The 14347-nt window shown below is 36.4% G+C and overlaps 1 protein-coding gene across 2 annotated transcripts in view; it reads right to left on the reverse strand.

Annotated features, from left to right (window-relative positions):
- NOX4 (NADPH oxidase 4) overlaps positions 1-14347 on the reverse strand; it is a 171809-nt gene that overhangs the window by 67300 nt on the left and 90162 nt on the right. For both annotated transcript variants that reach the window (XM_043876528.1, XM_043876535.1), the window contains one exon: positions 9539-9599. In XM_043876528.1, coding sequence (XP_043732463.1) covers positions 9539-9599 — 61 coding nt within the window. The remainder of the gene's footprint in view (positions 1-9538; positions 9600-14347) is intronic.

Consider the following 14347-nt stretch of genomic DNA (forward strand, 5'->3'; position numbering starts at 1 on the left):
ATGCTTTGAAGTTTCTATGGTTACAGTGCAGAGAATGGATTGGAGGTGACAGCTATAGTGAATTTAATCAGGAATGGACCAATGCTGGTGAAATCCAACTCCCCACCTGCTCAATAGCTAATCTGAAGAACTGGACCATGCCTGGAAAAAACTCACAATTATTCTGACTTGTCTCACTTTAAATTTTGAACCACATATCTCAGTAGGCTGCTCAGAAGGACCATCATGCTTCACTCATTGATTTACTACTTCAAATGACACATTACACTTTCTTCCTTCTCCGCAAAATTCAAAATTCAAAAAATTCCCCATTCTCAGAAACAACCTTACTATTTATTTCACCAAGAACACGGAAGGAATCAGAAGAGAAATCCCATTCCACTCACTTCAATCAGAAGAGATGCTCTATAACCATCTTCTCTGTCTTCCTGTAAAGCATAAACTTGCCCAGCTGCCTTGTCAGAGATCAGCTCTTCACTTGTACATTGGAATCCAGTTCTCTTAGAATCCATTAGGAGACCCTTATGGACTTTGCTCCTGTAATTATACCCTCTAACTCTCCAGCACTATCATTATTTACATCTCTCAGTTCAGTTCAGTTCAGTCAGTTAGTTGAGCCCAACTCTGCAACCCCAAGGAACATGCCAGGCTTCTCTGTCCATCACCAACTCCCAGAGCTTGTTCAAACTCATGTCCATTGAGTTGATGATGCCATCCAATCATCTCATCCTCTGTTATCCCCTTCTCCTCCTGCCTTCAATCTTTCCCAGTGTCAGGGTCTTTTCTAATGAGTCAGGCCTTCGCATCAGGTGGCCAAAGTATTGGAGCTTCAGCATCAGTCCTTCCAAAGAATATTCAGGGCTGATTTCCTTTAGGATTGTCTGGTTTGATCTCCTGGCAGTCCAAGGGACTCTCAAGAGTCTTCTCCAACACCACAGTTCAAAAGCATCAATCAGGAAGTTTCCACAAGACTCTCATCCTTATATTGCCATCTCTACTTCAATCTTATTTTTCATATTGTCCTCAGGCATATATAAATATAATTGTTTACACTCAGTATACGTACATATATATATAAATATATAAACTGGGCTTCCCAGGTGGTGCTAGTGGTAAAAGAAACTGCCTTTCAATGCAGGATACATAAGAGATGTGGGTTTGATTCCTGGGTCAGGAAGATCCTTTGGAGAGGGAATGGCAACCCATTGCAATATTCTTGTCTGGACAATCCCATGGACAAGGAGACTGGCAGGCTACAACCCATAGGGTCACAAAAAGTCAGACACAACTGAAAAGACTTAGCATGCATATATATAAACAGATAAAAATGCATACATTTATTTTCTACTCACTCTAAACTTATATCCGCCTTCTCCCTATGTCTTCCTCCCATTCAACTACTGCCCTATTTCTTTACTTCATTTTACATCCAAACTCCTTAGAATTTGTCCAGGGATATGCTGACAAATATTTAATAGCCAGGTCTTAAAAATTCTTCTAACCCTACTTTACGGTGTTTGTCAATTTCTATGGAATGAAGAGTCACATTGTGGATGACTTAAAGCTATGAAACTTGACTTCACGGAATGCAGAGCTGGAAAAGAAGCACCCAATAACCCAGTAAGCTCATAGGAGCTGACTCCAACACACCAGATCTGTCTCTATTTACCATCTCCAGTTCTTCTCTTACTGTTATTGTCTTTTGTTCCCAGAACTCCATTAAATCACGATTCCTAAGGTCCTTACTTCGGCCCTCATTTTACTCCACTTTTCAGCAGCATTTGTCCCAACACCGTCCCGTGGTGTCCAGGACTCAGACTTGCCTCAGGTTCCTCTTTTTCTTCAGTGACCACTCTTTCTTAATCACCTATGCTGAGCTCAATGTGTTGATATGTCTCAGGGCTTAGTTAGATTTCTTCTCTGTCTATACACATTTCTTAAACTAGTTGCTCTTGATCAAGAATACCACTCTTACAGGCAGTTTTGAGACCTCATGGAGGCAACTTGGCTTTCACAGTTATGATATACTACTGACATTTACAGAGTAGAGATCAGAAACAGCAAACATCTTATAATTTGTGGAGAATACTGTGCAAAAAGAAACTGTCAACCCCACATACGCTTTTCAAATGACTTTCTGGACTTTCTTGTAAATGAAAAACTCGTTTATAATTATAAAGACTTTGCGTGATTTAAATATACACTGGAATTTCTAGCACTGTAACCACACTGAAAAATAAGTAATATTGTACCCAATTGTGCTTAGAACTTAACCAAAATATATTTACCATTTTGAAAGCACACCACATAAAGAAGCTTGGCCTCAACAGTATTTGGCATTGGGAGCCTGCATTTGGAACTGTCTTATTGATACTCATTTTGTATGTGGCTATAAATCACCTATTTCATTTTGACTTCCAGTGTAGTCATGCCTAAAAATTTAAATACTGAATGTAAATCATTTACTATAAGTTATTTACACAGCTCCTTTATACTGTTAGAACATTTTATTGATTTTTTATAAATCATTTGTGTATATAATATCTGTACATTTAATTTTAAGAATGTAAAGTGGCATATAAAATGTTACAAAACACGATGCTGGATCGTACATAATTGAGAATTACTGCCCTAGGTGATCCTGACCAGAGTCAAGGATTTAAATCCATGAAGGTACTAATGGTTCCCAAGTTTAGATCGCTCACTTAGAGCTCTCAAATTTAAGATGTATGGAACTGAACTCTCAATGTCCACTCTTATCCTCCTAATACGCCACAGTGTTCTTTATCTTAACAAGCAGCAACACAGTCCACTTAAGGAAACTGAAAACCTTGACGTTATATACAATTCATAGCTTTTTTATAACCCACCCCCAAAGGATCCACAAAATTTGAAAGATACATCTTCAAGATCCATCCACTTCTCAAGCTCCAGTCTCTATCACCCTGTGCGTAACTAGCATTTCTTCTCGTTTAGAAGTCAGCAAGAGCTTCTCTCTTATCTCCTGACTTCCACTCATGCCCACCCCATCATATTCTTTTTCAACACTTTATTTTTTATTTATTTATTTTTTTTTTTTAGCCTGAATTTCAGCCAGTTTATTTGTGCAGGTATAGGCATGATCTAAGAAAAAGTGATTCCACATATAATTAAGTGGATGAGGGCTGCTTAATATATATATATATATTTTTATTTTTTATTTTTTATTTTTTTTATTAGTTGGAGCTAAAGACTCTACCAGAAACTAGAGCTAATCAATGAATATAGTAAAGTTGCAGGATATAAAATTAACACACAGAAATCCCTTGCATTCCTATATACTAACAATGAAAAAACAGAAAGAGAAATTAAGGAAACAATACCATTCACCATTGCAACAAAAAGAATAAAATACTTAGGAGTATATCTACCTAAAGAAACCAAAGACCTATACATAGAAAACTATAAAACACTGATGAAAGAAATCAAAGAGGACACAAACAGATGGAGAAACATACCGTGTTCATGGATTGGAAGAATCAATATTGTTAAAATGGCTATTCTACCCAAAGCAATCTATAGATTCAATGCAATCCCTATCAAGCTACCAACGGTATTTTTCACAGAACTAGAACAAATAATTTCACAGTTTGTATGGAAATTTCACCACTTTAAAATATGAGTCATACCCTAATCAGAATCCTCCAATGAGTCTCCATAACATTTATAATAAAAACCGAAGCCTGCAAATGCCTATCATATCCAGTTTTGGGGCACTTCTTAGACTTTATTCCCTAAAACATTTCCACTTAGTTCCAGCAACACTGCACTTCTCACCAGTCCTTGGACACGAACGTTTGAGTGCTTAAAGCCGTTCTCACTCCCTCTCCTCTCTCCCATATATCTGTCTCTCCCCTCAGTGATTCAGGGCTCTGTTCAGAGAGGATCTGCTGACCTCCTGTAATAGTCTGGGTCCAGCCCAATCCAGGAACGGTTCTGTATCATTTAAATGGAAGGAATCTGAGAGAGGGAACGAGTGACTCAGATGAGTAAGAACTGGGAAGCTGTATTAAAGCAAGGGGAAAAATCCAAAGGGTAACAGGAAGCTATTACCATCCGTATATGAGCTGGTGGGACACGGTGGATAGGTGAGGCTACCAGAGACCATAAACCAGGGCCATGTGGCAGGAGATAGAATCTCCACTGAGGCATCTCAAAATGATGTTATACTTCCTCCTCCGTCAAAAAAGTTTGACCTGTTTTTTTTCAACCTGTTTTCTACAATGCTCGGAGGTATCACCATTTGCTTCTTCCTCCCTAAACTAACAACAAAAAATTTTGGCTTGCCAAACACTAGGTAAAGTGACTAGAACAAAATAATCATTCAGATGTAGGCTTCAAAATCATGCTTTTAATTTAATCAGATTAAAATCCAAGTCCTTCTGTAGCCCATAGAGTCTGACCACCCCCACTATCCTCTCTGATCTCATTTCCCACCACCATCATTCACTGACTGTATTCCAGTCCCACTGGGATCCCTGCCTTCCCTGAATATCCAAAGTTACCCCCACCTCAGGGACTTTGCACTTACTGTTCCCTTTGCCTAAAGGTACTTTTCCTTGAAATCCACCTGATGTATTTCCATCTACTTACCTGTCTATTCAGAAAGTCTGTATCTAAAAGAGTACTACCCCTATCTAAAATAGCACTACCACCCTTCACCATTCTTACACCCTTACCTTTATTTTTCTCATAGCACTTATCATTATCTAACACACTACATATTGATTTGCTGTCTTGTTTCTGGGAGGTCTCTGTTGACTAGAACACAGTCTCAATGAGAGCAGGGACCTTGTCTATTTTGGTCAATGTTGTATCTATAGAACCTAGTGCAGCGTCTGGCATAAAGTAAATGTTTAATAAATACTTATTAGCTAAGATTTACAAATAGTTTAAATGCTGTCTTCCACAAATGACTAACCATTATAATTTGCTAGTCGTAGAAACAACAAAAGCATATTTCTAGTCACTATAGATAGCTTTTTTTGGCATATCCTTCAACAGGAGTACTTTTATTGTTTTGCATTTTGCAGCAACCAAAGCTATTCATAGATATATTTAGGGTAGGGTAGATGTCATAATTTTTCCAGAACATGTCATTATAAAACACTATAAAACATTATTATAATTTAGAGTAGTCATAATCTGTCAAGAGGCTCCCCCAAATGAAAAAAAATACTTAGAATATATTACACATATTCTGTTTTAATCTTTTCAAAAGCAATGATCTAGATGAAGAAGTATAAAACATGCCTGGCTAATATGAGTGGAAGAAAACAGAGACAGACAGTTACCACCTCTTTCTTGGACCAGTCTCTAACGAGACCGCTATCTACTTACAGTAGCGTAAGTGTCAATGTGTCATGTGAACAAGGCAAATCCAAAATGTTACATGGCCCTGTTTTCCCGCTTTCAATTCTCAGGTTAATCATATCTTTAGATCACAGCAAGATTTACAAATAGACAGGATGGGAATTGATAACCAAGATTCAAGGAAAAACCATTATGTGATACACACAACTGGCCTTATGTTGGATGTCCATCCAATTATCATCAATCCATTAATTACTTAATGGAACAATGACAAGATTTTCAGATTAATTACATATTGATATTAGGTATATAATGTTTTATAGTAAAAGTCAAATCTCTCTAGAGTAACCTGCTACTTAAACCATTAAAATAACCAATGGTGAGGTATTATCCAGTAGTAATGATACCTAACGAAGAAAGTAAAAAGATATTTGGGACTATGAGAATGATAATCATGGCAATTGGCAATCAAAATGTAACCATACATTTGAAATTGGAAAGCAGGACTGATTCTAGAAAAACAGCAGGTATTAATTCAGTTCAAAGAGAAATCTCCTCAGATAATTCACTCCACCCCTCTATCATCATCATTGCAAGGAAAAACCTGAATTGCAGAATTAAAGAGGTTTGAAGAGTCTTCTACATGTGATGAGTCTCTCACGTACTTAGGAGATGCAACCAGCGTGCACGCTCAGTCGCTTCAGTCCTGTCTGACTCTTTGCGATCCCACGGACTGTAGCCCACCAGGCTCCTCTGTCCATGGATTCTCCAGGCAAGAATACTGCAGTGGGTTGCCATGCCCTCCTCCACAGGATCTTCCCAACCCAGGGACTGACCCTGCCTCTCTGTGTCTCCTGCACTGCAGGCAGATTCTTTACCACCCAGCTACTGGGGAAGCCCCAAAGGCTGGACAACAAAACGGAAACTTTGCTGCCTCTTTGCCCTGTGCCATATAGCTGCTTCATTTACTTCTTGGGTTCTCTCACAGCTGGGCATAGCAGATTAGACTCAGATTAGACCCATGAGGTGGTACCAAACCTGTCCTTTAGAGATGCCTAGGCGGGACATATAGGACTTCCCTGATAGTTCAGTTGGTAAAGAATCCACCTGCAATGCAGGAGACCCTGGTTCGATTCCTGGGTCGGGAAGATGTGCTGGAGAAGAGACAGGTTACCCAGTCCAGTATTCTTGGGCTTCCCTTGAGGCTCAGCAGGCAGAACATATTTCAGGGAAGAACTAGTCACAGTAAAACATTTCTCAGTCAGTTTAAAAAGTAAACCTCTGTTATTCAACTTCTTAAGCATCTCTTTGGTATATTTGCTATACCTACTGCTTTTAATATGGAGTAATACATAATAATCAATTCTTTTAGAATAAAAATCAATAATCCTTGATTTCAGCAATGCTATTTCCATTTTTCCTTCCATAATTATTTATATAAGACAGCTAAAACATTTTCTGAACTAAAGTGGCAGTGGCAGAATTATTTAGTGGTTCTCTGCATGAATGCCTGACATTTTCCCCCAAACCAACAAATATTTAAAGTCAACAACCAATAAAGTCTGTTAATTGAAAAGCATTTAACTGGAACTGAACTCTCTGAAGAGAATGAGCATGTTTCCCCCTCCATGGCACTGTACATTGAAAAAGAGGATAAAATTAAAACTATTAAGAACTCCTAATCGAAAAAATTAAAATAAATGATGAGATAATGACAATAGAAAATAACTTTATGAAGAAACTCAGTAATAATAGCTAGTGATAAGCCATGATAAACTTCCTCTTACCCTGATGAATTAAATTATGACTTCATTGTGCTTGTTTCCCTTCAGATATAGAATTCTATCGGTTATCATTCATTGCAAAAGTTAATTCTTACTATATTGGGATTCTTACCAGAAAAGAACTTCACTCATTTTTTATTTGTCAAACAGTGCAAAAAAACCTCTTTACTTATATCAACTAGTTCTGGGATTATGGGAATTACTATTTCTATACAATATCACTATCCTTCTCACAATGAACTACCATACTCTCTTTCGAAAGCTATCAAATAAATAATATGAACTGAAGCTTGATTTTTTTTCATTGATTCCAAATAGGTCATCACTGCTCAAATATCTTTGGATTAGTTTCGTCGTCTGCCCATTAAATTCTATGTTGCATATTTTCCCCATTCTCTTCTCATCTCCAAGTTGAGTGCTCTTTCTATAGACAAAGAATTTTATACACACTATTATTTTTAAGTGTATCACACAAACTTTTTCAACTTACTTTTCTAAAATATCCCTTCCTTGATACAAAACATCTTGTCTTTTCCTGATTTTTACAATAACTAGTCCCCCTTTATAATACTAACTTCTTAAACTGCGCTTGCAAATACATCCTCAGTTTCCAGCCTCACTCCTCCACTGATTCCTTCTCCTCTACCTTCCAGGACCAATAAGTCTTCCCTTGATCCTAACCCTGTCCACTAGCAAGTCATCAGCCCCACTTTCCCTATGATGCTTCCAATCCTTCAAATGTTTCCTAACACCTCTAAGCTGTTCTAACACCTTGTCAAGGCATTCAAGATCTGCATCAGGTTGACTCTAAATGGTTTTACCATACTACTCCCCAAAACATTATTTTTACTTCTGATAGCCTTATTTAAGAAACTTACCTTTCTTGAATAAGGACAAATTTACCTTGCCTGATTTTTGACAGTGCTATGGGTCACCTTCTTTCTTCACCTGCCTGATTTTCAAGTTGGGCTTACACTCTATCTTCACTGTGAAGCTTCTCTTATGGCCCTAGATCACACAGACTCTGCCTTTTTCTGATTCCCTATAGTTTTCACAAACCAACTCCTAGTTCAGGACTCAATTAAAAAATTACTCTTCATTTACACTGGCATCCTCTCCTTTGAGAAACCAAAATAAACGATCAGCCAACAAGTTACCATTTACTGATCACTCACTTTTCAGTCACTCTGTTGGGCCAAGGGAATACAAGAATGAATAATATTTCTTTTATTTACTCACAGCTGTTAATACAACGCACCTCTCAGATAATAAAAATAAATCAATAGAAGAGCAAATTATCACCAACAGATTGACTATTATAAATGACCACCATTCCAAAGACACTGTAGAGTTGCTATATATATATATATACATATATATATATATATATATACATACACACACACACACACACACACACACACAGAGATAGTACCATGCAAAAGGTCATCCAGGAACCAGATGTGTGTGATTGCAAATTAAAAGATGCTTGCTCCTTGGAAGAAAAGTTATTACCAACCTAGAGAGCATATTAAAAAGCAGAGACATTACTTTGCTGACAAAGGTCCATCTAGTCAAAGCTATGGTTTTTCCAGTAGTCATGTGTGGATGTGAGTTGGACTATAAAAAAAGCTGAGCACTGAAGAATTGATGCTTCTGAACTGTGGTGTTGGAGACGACTCTTGAGAGTCCCTTGGACTGCAAAGAGATCCAACCAGTCTATCCTAAAGGAAATCAGTCCTGAATATTCATTGGAAGAACTGATGCTGAAGCTGAAACTCCAATACTTTGGCCACCTGATGTGAACAACTGACTCACTGGAAAAGACCCTGATGCTGGGAAAGATTGAAGGTGGGAGAAGGGGATGACAGAGGATGAGATGGTTGGATGGCATCACCAACTCAATGGACATGAGTTTGAGTAAACTCCAGGAGTTGGTGATGGACAGGGAGGCCGGGCGTTTTGCAGCCCATGGGGTCACAAAGAGTCAGACACGACTGAGCCACTGAACTGAACTGAACTGAATCCTAGGAGTTGAATATTTTGAAAGTAAATACACTAATTTTAAAATCACATTTACTAAAACATACATTTCAATGTTCTCACTGTTGCCAGTACATCTGACAAGCAGATAGAAATCTATGATTTACAATCACATGAACAACACACTATTAACAATTACCAATATCCAAGGTATTCCAATTCCAAAAATACATCTTACAAGAAAAAAAAAAAACACTTGAATATCAAACATGTACAAGCAAAGAAGGAAAACAAAACAACAGCTTGAGAACATACATACATTCCTAAACATGTTGGTTGTTCCATTAGTTAAACATTAAAATTATTGTATAACCTACTATTTTCAAAGCATATATTTTAAAACTCTATGTTCTACATACCTGTCCAGTCTCCTACTATCTTAAGGTGAACACCAAATGTTGCTTTGGTTTTAGTAGGACACTAAAAAAAAACAAATAAATACTGGAATCAATTCTGAATAATAATTATGTATTACCAGACTGTGATTCAATTACTACTTTTATTCTCATAGCATATCTCCAAAATCAATAGAAAATAGAAAGGAATGGACTAAAAATCTATACAGATCCTTATTAGTGGGGGAAAAATAAAGCAATGCCAAGCAGTCAATAAGACAATACCCATTTCTCTAAAAACCCATACATATTTATATAAAACAAACAATACACATAGCCTAAAACTGCTAGTGTATCTAATCACAATCTTGCTTAAGTATCCTCTGAGTTGAAATATTTATGAGGACACAGCTTTTAACCATGAAGGAAGAAATGGAGACTAACGATTTTGGTGTCTTTTTCTTCACAGATATTATTATACATTTCACATCCTAATAAATTTCAGTGAAATGAAAAAAAAATTTATCAGCATGACCTGAATTCCTTATGTCCAGTGAAGGAACTCCCATGGAAAGAGTTTTATTTCACTCTCTCCCTTAATTCTCAAAAAAATCTAGAGTAAAATGGTAAGGGTACCTGGAAAAGGGAGTGAACTGTGGTACTGGAGGTAAGACAAAGTATCTGTGGTCCCATGTTTAGGAAATATAGAAAATAGCCACATAGCAAAAATGAGAGAATAATTTTCAGTTCACAATAAGAAAATGCAGAATCTCCTTTTAAGAATCCCAATCTCTTTCCACAATTCTAAAATTCAAAATTTCTCAAAAATGAGTTTTTTTAATGGCCCATTTGGTGGTACTATCCAACTGAATTGATGGGAAGGTAATGATGTGAGGTTAATGAACTTTATACAGAAGTAATTTCCTAATGAAATACCCATTTGTTTAAGATCCTGTTAAAGATCTTATGTAATATATTAAATACGTATACTTTTTATTTTTTAAAAAGCCTCATATCCTGTTAAAGATCTTATGTAATATATTAAATAAGTATACTTTTTATTTTTTAAAAAGCCTCGAAATTCTGAATTCTGAAAATACATCTAATGTAAGAGTTATGGGTAAGGGATCATGTGCATGTGACTACACAGTGTTCGTTGAGTACCATGGGCCAAAGGCACTGCCAAGTTCACTTCTAAAAGCTCATGATAACCCGGGTGAGTTGTCTTTTATAGTTAAGAAAATTGAGTAGAGTAGATCCAAGACCGAGTTTGGATCCAGGTGTGTCTGACTATACACTTAACTGTGGCAGACCACTGTCTCCACTAAAGCAAAGATATGGAAAATGGGTAAGGATTGCATGAGAAATCAAATGGAGTAGAAGGGAAAAAAGGATTTGTTGAAGATGAGTAGAATCAATATGTTGTTGTTTAGTCAATAAGTCCTGCTCAACTGTGACCCCACAGACTGTAGTCTGCCAGGCTCCTCTGTCCATGGGATTCCCAGGCAAGAATACTGGAGTGGGTTGCCATTTCCTTCTCCAGAGCATTCCTTCTCCAACCCCGGGACTAAACCTTGGTCTCCTGCGCTTCTCCTGCATTGCAGGTGAATTCTTTACAGCTGAGCTACTGGAGAAGCCCTTAGAATCAATGTACAACAATATAAATTAAAGAAAAATATGGGCCGAAGTTAAAGCACAGATAAAAGAAAATGGCAGAGGCTCTGAGGGCCCCGTAATACAGAATGGGTTACATGAAGCAAGTTGAAGATCCTCAAGCTCACTGTGCTGACCAATTAATAGGTCTCACAGGGATGCTCTAGGGAAAGAAATAAAGGAAGGCGAAGACACCATGGAGATATGTAAAAACTCATCAAAGAACGATAGACTGGAAGTCAGTGAAAACATTAAATAAATAGTCAGGTATTAATCATCTGTTCATGACAAATTATAAACTAAAAAGCACATGTCCAGGGTTGAGATCTACTGTAACATGGAATTTCCAAGCCACAATTTGACAGTTGGTGTTTCTAATAGGATTATTACTATGAATGGTAGTTTAAAATATTGAAACACATCAAAATATTGTAAAAATTATACTATTTAAACATTATTGATACTATTAAAATGATCTTATTCTATTTATAATTTTGAATCTAAAATTTAATTATTTAAATTACATTCTAGTTTTTAATAACTCCAATCAGTTTTGTCATTAGTAAATCTCCAAACAAAATGATGTGATCTGTAAAGACCACCCACCACTTTGGCTTCACACTACTTAATGCTGGCCAGAGCCTCTATGGAGTAAAAGCTGTAGCCGCCAGAAAGCAAGGCTCTCAGCAGAGTTCTAGGCTACCAATCTGACTGTCCACATGTCTCCTGATGTTTCCCCTGCTGTGAATTAAATCTCAGGTTATGAAAAGAAGACCTAAGCCAAGAAGACAGAACAGGGAGCAACAAAGTTAGTCTTTGTATGTCTGAGTGCGCATCTGGCTTGATTTAAGCTTATAATGTATTCTAAAGGAAATGTGCATTTTGCCAAATATTCACTATCTCTGTTCTATTCTTTCAGTGCAGACCCTGTGAATGATAACTACATATGATTTTAACATTCCCTCATGTCTTGTAGTAGCCTTTAAACCTCCCTCTTCTAATTGCTGGCCAAATGCATCAGGATAGCTTTAAAAGCTGATCTAGTTGTAAATAGAGGAAACTCAATATTGTTTCTCCCAAACTCTTGGGAATAATGCCTTTATAAATCACTGATACTTCCTCAAATTTGCTAGGAATTAAGAAGATAGATTTTAACAGTCTTTTCCCAATTACATCACCCCAAATTTGAAGGAGGCCAGAACAGAATAGCACACAGAATGACTTCAGCATGTGTGTTTTGAAACAATGACTGAAAATCTTAGAATCACATGTTAGTAGCTTTCCATAAATAATGTTCAGATTCATTGATGTTGTCTAAAGCAGTGTAGAGATTCTTTAATGTTGTTTAACCGTCTTTTTAAAGCTGCTTAGAAAACTTCTGAAAGGGAATAAATAATATTCATATCTATGGTTGTCTTCTCTTAGAACATTATAAAGAAATATGGTAATGACAAATTTTTAGTTAAAAACATTGAAGGAAAATATGTGTAATAAAGTTCACACTATTAAAATAAAAACAGACATTACTATTCTTCCTCAATACACAGAAATACACTGATGAGAATATACATTTTAAGAATATTAACTCCTGGGAGGTAAAATTGAAGACAGAGAAAATAACTCATTTCATACACATTTATTTAAAAATTATGCTTTCTAATGTTTATGATTTTAAATATTTTAAAAGTTTAATTTAAAATATAAACATCAAAGCATTGCTGAGCCTTACTTTAGTCTCACTTAAGTTTACTAGGTGAAGAGAATGGAGTATGGCTGATGTTGACCTTAATGTAAGTAGCAGAATAGTCATCACCTAGTTTAAGGAGAAGCAGATAAAGTGACAGAATTTGCAACGATACCCCTGAGGAATGTGTGCTTTGATATCCTGGAGAAAAACAACCCTTTTCTTCAAATTATTTGTTCAAAATGGCATTGGGTTTCTAATGTGCTCAAATGACTAATGATTTTATAATTGTCCCACAAAAATATAAACTGATATTACATAATCATCTTACATTTGAGAACAAAATGTAAAAATGATGTCACTGCAGAAGAATTTATCCAACATGGAAAAGAAATTTAAAAGCCACAATGGGGTTTCTTTTTAAATCAAGAGATTTGCAATAAAAAATAAAAATAATTCTAAAATACATATTATAGTAAGCATTAAATTTTCAATGTAACAAATATCTTAAACCAGAGAAAATGATCAGAGAATATGATGTTCTTTAATCATTACTGTCACATCTTTATTTTTAAATCTCTTTTCCAAAGCTCGAGCTTCACATTTTCTATGCCTGCTAGATAATTTCCACCTGAAATTCATTCTAAATTGTAATACATCCAAAATCACTATTATCTTATTTTCCAAATTATCTTTTTCTAATTCCCATAAAGCTGGACACAGAACCTACATCCTACCAGAAAAGAGGTTCAAATCTCAGAGTAATGCTAGGTATCTCTCTTCCTGCCAGAATTCTTAAACTTTCAAGTTCTTTCAAATCATATTACCAAAGAAAAGGTCTGATCATAGCACTCTCCTATTGATTAAGCTTTTGTATCCTTCTATAGGAAAATACATTTTATAGGCTTCCATGGTGGTTCAGGTGATGAAGAATCTGCCTGCGGTGCATGAGACCTGGGTTTAGTCCCTGGGTGGGGAAGATCCCCTGGAGAAGGGAATAGCAACCCACTCCAGTATTCTTGCCTAGAGAATTCCACGGACAGTGGAGCCTGGTGGACTACAGTCCATGTGGTCGCAAAGAGTTGGACATGACTGGGCAAGTAATACCTTCATAGGAAAATCCACATATTCTTTCTTTCTTATAGTCTATGATCAACCACATTTGTTCCAAACCCTTTCCAGTTTTATATTCCATTGTTCCTCTTTGATTCACTCTAATCCAGCTAAACCAACATGGATCAACTACTATATTTTCTTGTCTCTTCATTTCCCCACATACTATTAAGAATGACTTCATTTCCATTTCTCATACTGAACACTAGCAATTCTTTAAGACTTATCTCAAAGGCCACCACTTTCATGAAGAAATCTCGTTTTCCCATGCTACAAAAATTCTTAACTTCCCTGAAATTCTAAATTATTTGACTATTACATCCTTTGATTCCACTTCTTTAATTTTGTGTAATTTTTTTCTGGTATTAATAGACTTAAGTGTC

The sequence above is a fragment of the Cervus elaphus genome, chromosome 2, assembly GCF_910594005.1.
Source record: "Cervus elaphus chromosome 2, mCerEla1.1, whole genome shotgun sequence".
Classification (NCBI taxonomy): Eukaryota; Metazoa; Chordata; class Mammalia; order Artiodactyla; family Cervidae; genus Cervus; species Cervus elaphus.